Source organism: Muscardinus avellanarius (genome assembly GCF_963383645.1).
Source record: "Muscardinus avellanarius genome assembly, chromosome: 10".
NCBI classification, from domain to species: Eukaryota; Metazoa; Chordata; class Mammalia; order Rodentia; family Gliridae; genus Muscardinus; species Muscardinus avellanarius.
Genome location: NC_137796.1, coordinates 11,934,028 through 11,942,954, shown reverse-complemented (window position 1 = coordinate 11,942,954; position 8,927 = coordinate 11,934,028). Strand labels below are relative to the sequence as shown.

General features: G+C 55.0%; 1 protein-coding gene across 1 annotated transcript; it reads right to left on the bottom strand.

Moving 5' to 3' along the window:
- Positions 1-716: 716 nt before the first annotated feature.
- LOC308268104 (chymotrypsinogen B-like) lies at positions 717-6,347 on the bottom strand (the record flags this gene model as incomplete). The annotated part of the gene is made up of 7 exons (XM_080703168.1): positions 717-878; positions 1,231-1,364; positions 2,560-2,740; positions 2,935-3,013; positions 3,100-3,179; positions 3,289-3,392; positions 6,296-6,347. The coding sequence occupies 7 exons, from the start codon at positions 6,345-6,347 to the stop codon at positions 717-719; spliced, it is 792 nt and encodes a 263-aa protein (XP_080559294.1).
- Positions 6,348-8,927: the final 2,580 nt, after the last annotated feature.

Below are 8,927 nucleotides of genomic sequence, written 5' to 3'. Positions count from 1 at the left end.
CCAGGACACTCTACCTTTGAGCTCTACCCAAAGCCCTGTTTTATTTTTTATTTGAAAAAAAATTTTTGGTGGTACTGGGAATTGAATCCAGGGGCATTCTACCTCCAAGCTACACACCCCCAGCCCTATTTTATTTTTATTTTTGAAGCAGGATCTCACTAGGTTGATGAGCGTTTCACTACTTGCTGAAGCTGTCCTCAAACCTGTGTTCCTCCTGTCCCAGCCTCCCAAGTACTAGGATTATGAATGTGCCCACCACGCCCCACCTTATTTTTTATTTTGAAACAGGGTCTCACTAAGTTGCTGAGGCTGACTGCAAACCTGCGATTCTCCTATCTCAGCCCCCCAAGTCCTGGGATTACAGGAGTGCACCTCCAGGCCTGGCTTAGATACTTGTTCTGAGACACTGGGTGTTTAGGGGAGGCAGGGCTGGAGCAGCTGTGAACCCTCCCTGAAAGGCTGTACTGGTCTCAGTGCTGACCCCCCTCCAGGCCACGGATCACAGAGCCTGGCCAAGGGCTGCCCCTTCCAGAAACCTCCAGGGCTCCAGCAGCTAAGGCCTGAATTCTGACCCCAGCAGTCGCCCCAGCAGATGGGTGGTGCGGGCAGCTCCGGTCCCATGTTCCCTGGGCCACACAGAGTCACACTGTGGTCGCTGTTTCTCAATAGATGAATTTATTGGGAATCCTGGAGTAAGGGTGGCAGGAGCCACGGGCTCAGTTGGCCGCCAGGACCTCCTGAATCCAGGGCAGGAGCGCGGTGACGCGGGCGTACACAGCAGGGGTGGAGGTGGAGCAGGTGCTGCTGCCCCAGGACACGATGCCCACCAGGGTCCAGGCGCCGTTCTTCTGGCACACCAGGGGGCCCCCAGAGTCACCCTGTGGGGGGAGAGAGGACTTGTCTCCACATCTGGCAGGAGGGCCCGCCCACTGGAGTCCAGGAAGGGCAGGGGGATCACAGCTGTGGGCACAAGGGGGCTCAGGGACTGTCTTGCCCCTTGGTCCGGGCTCGGTGGCACCCAGCTCTGCCAGCTCCTCCAGGGAGCCTGGGCCGCCCCCTAAGCATGGCCGCCATCTCTCAAGCGCCTGCTCATCCAGCTCACAGCGGTGTGAGGATGGGACCCCTGGTCAGCATCAGCCCGGCAGGGTGGGGGCACCGGGAAGGGGTGAGGATGATGGGATATGGCTGCGGAAAGGCAGGCTTCTGGGGAAGTGGGGCCTCCTGCCCTACCCTGCAGGAGGAGACGCCATTGGCCCCGGCGCAGACCATTACGTCGGTGATCTTGCTGCCCCAGTACTTCTTGCAGCTGGTGGTGGACACGAGGGGCAGGGCCACCTGCTGCAGCTTTTCAGGGGTCTTGGAGGCTGCAGAGACAGAGGGTCGAGGTCAGGGCCCCTTGGTCCACCTCAGGGGACCAGGAGACAGCCCCTGGTCCTTCTAAGCGGCTGCGGGCAGCTCCTGTCAGGTTCCCTGTGGGGCCTCCATGTCAGGGCCTGGGTCTGCAGCCACAGCGGGCGGCAGGTGTGCGGGCAGCACATCCCTTGGCGGACCCCAGGGAGCGCCACCTCCTCCGGCCCCTGGCTGCTCCTGTCAGCGAAAGGAGTGAACCAGGGGAGCCCAGGCTGAGTGGGGCTGCAGGACTTTGGTCTCTAGAAGAAGAAAGCCAGGCCACGGGCAGGTGAGCTAGGGCGCCCTCTGGGGTGCTGAGCCAAGCTGGCCACTGGGCTCTGTGCAGACATCAGGCAGCTGGACCCCATCTGCTGGTGCTGGGGTGGCATCCACACTGGAGGCCCTGGCTGCGGCCTCCCGAGGGCCCCGCTTGCGGTGCCCAGAGCATTCCTGGGTATTTTCTGTTCAAGTGTATCCACGAGCTGAGTGTGGAACTCAGAGGTAGAATGGCCCTGGGTTCCATCCCCAGTACCACAAAAATAAATAAACAAAATCTTTGTTGACACATAATGAGTGTACAATTTGTGGATGTTTTTTAATCACACAGGGGATTGAGCCTAGGAGCATTCTACCTCCAAGCTATACTCCCAGCCCCTTTTTTATTCTTTATTTTGAAACAGGGTCTCACTAGGTTGCTGAAAGCCTCCCTGAGTAGCTGAGGCAGTCCTCAAACCTGTAATCTTCCTGCCTTAGCCTCCCAAGTACTAGGATTACAAGGAACAAGGTGTGCCACCATGCCCGGTAATTTGTAGTTTTTTGGGTTTTTTTGCAACCCAGGGGCATTCTACCTCTGAGCTACACCCCAACCCTGTTTTTTTATTCTTTATTTTGAAACAAGGTCTCCCTGAGTTGCAAAGGGCCTCAGTAATTAGCTGAGGCTGTCGAGCCTCCTGTCTCAGCCTCCCAAATGCTGGCATTACAAGCGTGTGCCACCACACCCGGCTTTGTAGATTTTTAATAAATGTTAAATACATGGAAAGATTTGGAAATGTAGGAATTTAGACACTCCCCTCCCCACCCACCACCAGAAAAAACAAAACCCTTGGAGCCACACCTGCAGATTTGAGTGGCCCAGGCAGCAGGCCCAGGGACAAGCCCTGCCGGACTCACCATAGGGCTTGGTCAGGCCCCAGCCTGTGGTGACGCACTGGGTCCCGTCGGGGAAGCTGTCGCTCTCGCTGGGCAGGCACACAGCGGACACTGTCTCGGAGAACTGGGCGGGCGTGGCCAGCTTCAGCAGGGTGATGTCGTTGCGGATGGTCAGGGCGCTGTACTTGGGGTTCTTGAAAACCTGCCGGGAGGACCAGACGCCCAGGTGAGGCCCAGGAAGGGTGGGGCCCGGGGTTCCCAGCAGGCAGGCTGCTTTCTGGTGGCCCTTGGGACCACGGCCCATGAAAGGCCAGGAAGAGGATTCTGGGCAGCACCCTGGGCTCAGTCTCGCGGAGCCCCAGGGCGCCCGTCCTACCCACTCCCCATCTCCTGTACCTGTGCGATCTGAAGGACTTGGATATTCTCCTCATCGGAGCCCTGGTCAAACTCCCCAGCCACCACCACGTCCGAAGTCCTAGGTGTGGAGACACACAGGGCTGAGGATGAAGAACCGGCCCCGCCACCCTGCCCCAGCCCGCAGCCCGCAGCTCCCAGACTCACGTGACCCCGCAGTGGGCAGCGGTGACCACCCAGTTTTCGCTGATGAGGGAGCCCCCGCAGAAGTGGAAGCCGGTTTTGTCCTGGAGGGAAGCAGGGCGGGGTCAAGACTCCTGTCTGGGTGGCACCCCAGAGTGTCTCCCAGTGCACGGATCCCAGAGTGTCCCCCAGTGCACGGATCCCCCCACTCACCTGCAGAGACACCTGCCAGGGCCAGGAGCCAGGGACAGCCTCCTCCCCATTGACAATCCTGGATAGGCCGCTTAGCACGGGCTGGATGGCGGGGACCCCGCAGCCTGGGGGAAGGGGGTGAGGTGAAGGAGGGCTGTGGCCGGGGCCAGTCTGGGTCTGACCTGCCAATGTATCATGACTCTGGATTCTAGCACAGCCCTCCCAGCCCACCTCCCGACCCCACTGAGACAGGGGCATCTCCTCTGGAAAAGTCCCCTAGCTTCCCTGACTCCAGACATCCTTCCAAGGAGCCTGTCCTGCCAGATGGCAAAAGCAGGCTGGGCCATCAGTGCCCAGGCCCTGCCTCTCGGATCCCGGCCACGCCCTGTGGCCTTAGACCTGTCAAGACCACGCCGTCTCAGTTTCCTCCTCTGTAGAATGGGGAGCTGGACTACACTGCCGTCACAGGCCACGCTTCCTCTGTTAGCCTGGGGGAGGGGCGTGGTCCCAGCTACTCCGGAGGCCAAGGCAGGAAAATCACTAGTTTGAGGCCAGCCTGGGCGATTTAGCAAGATCCCATCTCAGTGTGTAAAATAAGCTGGGCATGGTGGTGCGCACCTGTGGTGGGAGGCTGAGACAAGAAGAGTGTAGGTGCCAGGAAATGAGACTCTCAGCAACCTAGTGAGACCTTGTTTAGAAATAAAAATAAAATAGGGCTGGGAGTATTTCAAAAAATAAATTTGGTGTGAACAAGCAAGGTGTTGAACAAATTTTTTTTTTTTTTTTTTTTTTTTGCAGGTCTGGGGATGGAACCCAGGGTCATTCTACCTCCAACCTACACCCCCAGTCCTATCTTTTGTTTTTTTATTTTGAAACAGGGTCTCACTGAGTTACAGAGAACCTCACTATTTAGTTCGAGGCTGGCCTCGAACCTTGATCCTCCTGTCTCAGCCTCCCGAATGCTGGGATTATAAGCGTGCACCACCACGCCCGGCTGAAATAGTCTTTCTAAACTGCTGAGGTTGGCCTTGAACCTGAGATCCTCCTGTCTCAGCCACCAAAATACTGAGATGACAGGCACGTGCCACCACACCTGGCTCTGTTTTATATTTTAAGAAGAGATAGCTGAGCTGGTTATAATGTGCACTTGTAGCCCCAGCTACCTGGGAGGCCTGAGGCAGAGGATCGCTTTGAGGCCAAGGAGTTCAGGGCCAGCCTGGGCAACATAGCAAGACCCCATTAGTAATAATCATAAGTCCCACAGGAAGCAAATCTGGAAAAAGGAAGAGCTGCTAAGTCCTCACAGTAGATATATGGATGTCATATCATTCTCTCTCTCTCTCTCTCTCTCTCTCTCTCTCTCTCTTTTTTTTTTTTTTTTTTTTTTTTTTTGCTGTACCAGGGATGGAACCCAGTGGCATTCTACCTCCGAGCTATACCCCCAGCCTTTTTTTTTTTAATTTAGTCCTTTTTTTTTTTTTTGGTAGTACTGGGGTTCCTGGAAACCCCTCTACCTCTGGGCTACACTCCCAGACCTATTTTTATATTTTTTTTAAAAATTTGGAAACAGGGTCTCTTAAGCCAGCGCGGCTGGCTTCGAACCTGAGCCATCCTCCTGTCTCCGCCTCCCAAGCGCGGGGATGACAAGCGTGCGCCACCACGCCCGGCGAATTTTCTCTATTTTAAAACTATTTCTTTGTGTGTGTGGTACCGGGAATGGAACCCAAGGGCATTCTACCTCTGAGCTACACTCCTGGCCCTATTTTTTATTCTTTCTTTTGAAATAGGGTCTCACTGAGTTGCAAAGGGCCTCACTAAGTAGCTGAGACTGGCCATGAACCGGCGATCCTCCGGTCTCAGCCTCCCGAGTACTGGGATTACAAGCGTGCGCCACCACGCCCGGCTTTAAAACCATTTCTTTGTTTTGAAACCCAAATGTGCCCAGCAGTTTGAGGCCAGCCTCAGCCACCCAGCAGGGCATATCAAGGTCTCCTCAAGCCCCTCAGCAAGTCCTCTAGCAAGACCTTGTTTCAAAATTAAGAGTAAAATAGGAGCCAGGTGTGGTGGCACACACTTGCAATCTCAGTACTTGGGAGGCTGAGACAGGAGGGCCACAGGTTAGCAGCCGGACTCAGCTACTTAGTGAGGCCCTCCGCAACTCAGTGAGTCCCTGTTTCAAAATGAAGGATTAAAAATAGGACTTGGGGATGTAGCTTGGAGATAGAATTCTCCTGGTTTCCATCCCAGGTCTGCAAATAAAAATAATAATAATAAAATAATAATACTTAGTGAGGCCCTTTGCAACTCAGTGAGACCCTGTTTCAAAATAAAGACTAAAACAAATAGTGCCGGGGGTGTTGTAGTTTGGAGGTTAATGCCCCTGGGTTTCATCCCTAGTACCGCAAAAAAAAAAAAAAAAAAAAAAAAAAAAAAAAAAAAAAATCCGTGCGTGGTGGCCCACGCTTGTAATCCCAGCATTTGGGAGGCTGAAACCGGAGGATCATGGTTCGCAGACAGCCTCAGCTACTTAGTGTAGCCGTCTGCAACTTAGTGAGACTCTGTTTCAAAAATAAAGAATAAAAAACAGGGCAGGTGGTATAGCTTGGAGGTCAAATGGCCCTGGGTTCCATCCCCAGACCAGCAAAAGAAAAGAAGAAGAAGGAGAAGGAGAAGGAAGGAAGGACAGACAGACAGACGGACTTAACAAGTTGCCAGCAGCAAGCAGAAGGCCTGCGGGTGGCGCGGGGTCTGGAGCCACCGCTGGCTACAGCCACGACCCCCCACCGGAGCTGCTCAGGAACCGCAGACCACAGCTGGGCCGGGCGGCTTGGGCACTCCTAGGATGGGTGGGGGGCTCGGAAAGCCCTCCAAGGCCCCTCTCGTGCCTGCAGCCCCAGGTCGCCTGTGCCAGCTGAGGCCTGGGAGGCTCGGCCTCGACCAGGATGGAACCCTTGGTGCCTCACAGGGGCCCTGGCCGCGGGGGCCAGGACCTCCAGGCCTGGCCGGCTCTGTTAACCCCAATACTCACCAAAAGCGGTTCCCACAAGGGCGAAGCAGGAGAGGAGCCAGAGACCGGCCATGGTGCTGGAGTTGGAGAACATGACGGCGGCCTGCTCTGGGCCCTTTTATGTCCCCGGGGCCCCCAGGCCATGGCCGTGCCTCTGGCCCTGCCCAGCCATGGGTAACGAGGGCCGCCCTCCCTGTTATCCAGGGACCTTGGGCGATAAGGGGGCTCGGGCCTGGCCCTCAGCCTGGAACACCTCAGCCCCTGGGAAAAGGACAGCTGCCCTGTCTCAACACCACCACCAGCCTGGGCCACACCGGGCATCCCCGGGGCGCCGCGTCCGAGGCCAGGGCCGGGCGGGAGCTCGGGGCCTGCAGGGCCAACTCCTGGGTTGGAGTGTCACAGGGGGCTCCCCAGCTCCCAACGAAGGCTGACCCAGCCGGTGGGGCTGGCCCGAGACCATGGGGGCTGCAGGTTCTGAGCAAAGGTGTTTCTTCCCCAAACACTCACGTAGAAGCAAAGGGTTGCTTGGGTGTTTGGAGTTATCCAGAAGCCACCCGCCCCCAGCCCCGCCAGGCAATCCACGTGTAGCTGTGGTGACACCGAGGGCTGTGGGCAACGGGCAGGCAGAGACGATGCGAGCCGGCCGCCTCGGGGTGCGCCACGGCCCCTGGGTTCTCCTCTTCTGTGACAATTTACAGTTGAAGAAGCTAGTCTGGCCTGGAATCCCAGTACCTGGCAAAGACAGGAGAATCGCAGGTTCTAGGCCAGCCTCAGCAACTTAATGAAAACATGTTTCAAAATAAAGAATAAGCCGGGCGTGGTGGCAGCCCAGGGCTTAGGAGGCTGAGACAGGAGGATCGCACAGGTTCGAAACCAGACTCAGCTACTGAGTGAGGCTCTCAGCATCTTAGTGAGACCCTGTTTCCAAATAAAGTATAAAATAGGTCTGGGAGTATAGCCTGGAGGCAGATAAGCCCCTGGGTTCCACTCCCAATACTACAAAAAAATAATAATAAAATAAAATAGGGCTAGGGTATAGCTCAGAGGTAGAATGCCCCTGGGTTCTATCCCCAGTACCACACCAGGAAAAAAAAAAAAAAGGAAGAAAAGAAGGAAGAAAGAAAAAGAAAAAGAAGAAAGAAAGAAAGAAAAAAAACAGGATCTCACTAAGTTGCTGAGGGCCTCGCTAAGTTGCCGAGGCTGGTCTTGAGTGGGTGATCCTCCTGTTTCAGCCTCCCAAGCGCTGGGATTATAAGTGTGCACCACCACTTCTGGATAGGTTTTGGTTTCTTATAAAATAGAGCTTTGAGGCCGGGCGTGGTGGCGCACGCTTGTAATCCCAGCATTAGGGAGGCTGAGACCGGAGGATTGCAGTTTGCGGACAGCCTCAGCTACTTGGCAAGGCCCTTTGCAACTCAGTGAGACCCTGTTTCAAAAACAGACAAAGGAAAGAAATATTTGATGAATTTAAAAAAGAGAGACAAATAAATAGGGTTGGGGATGTAGCTCGGAGATACAGCGCTCCTGGGTTCCATCCCCGGGACTGCAAAAATAACAAATAAATAAATAAAAAGAAGCCGGGTGTGGTGGCACAGGCTTGTAATCCCAGCATTCAGGAGGCAGAGACCGGAGGATCATGGTTCACAGACAGCCTCAGCTACTTAGTGAGGCCCTCTGCAACTCAGTGAGACCCGGTCTCAAAATAAAGAATAATCCCAGCATTCGGGAGGCTGAGACCCTCCGGAGGATCGCAATTCACGGACAGCCTCAGCTACTTAGTGAGGCCTTCCACAATTTAATGAGATCCTGTTTCAAAATAAAGAATAAAAAATTGGGCAGGGGGTGTAGCTCAGAGGTCAAATGCCCCTGGGTTCCATCACCAGACTTGCAAAAAAAAAAAAAAAAAAAAAAAGAAGCAAAATGGAGCTTTGATTGCACACCACACAAGGACACAGAGAACGGGTATCCTCCTAGGACAGAGAGAAGACGGGGTGCGGGATGTGCCAGCAGGAAGGGGAGGCCAAGGAGCTCTTGGCTCTTCGCTCCCGTGGCCACACACTGTCCAAACACTGAGGCGCCGGCGCATGGTGTCTAAGAGGGGCAGAGATGCGGACACACGGACAGGTGACAGACAGCAGCGGTGAGGTATGTACTGTTCTAGAGGGGGCTGCGCAGGCCCACGGTCCAGGAGGAGAGAAAGCCCCGGTAGATGGACTGAATCTTCATCTCGGGTCTCAGGGCTCTGTGGTCCCCAGAGAGCCACGTCACTATGGCGGTGCAGAACCCGTTTAAGTGAGCAGGCAGTGTCACTGGGCTCGTTAAAGATTGTCGAGCTGGGCACATCTTTAATCCCAGTGCTCGGGAGGCTGCGACAGGAGGATTGACGGTCTGAGGCCAGCCTCAGCAAATTGGGAAAACCCTGCTTCAAAATAAAAATAAGCCGAACGTGGTGGCGCACACTTGTAATCCCAGCATTTGGGAGGTGGAGACCAGCGGATTGTGGTTTGCGGACAGCTTCAGCTACCTAGTGAGGCCCTCTGCAATTTAGTGAGACCCTGCTTCAAAATAAAAAATAAACAATAGGAGCCGGGCGTGGTGGTGCACGCTTGTAATCCCAGCATTTGGGAGGCTGAGACAGGAGGATCGCGGTTCG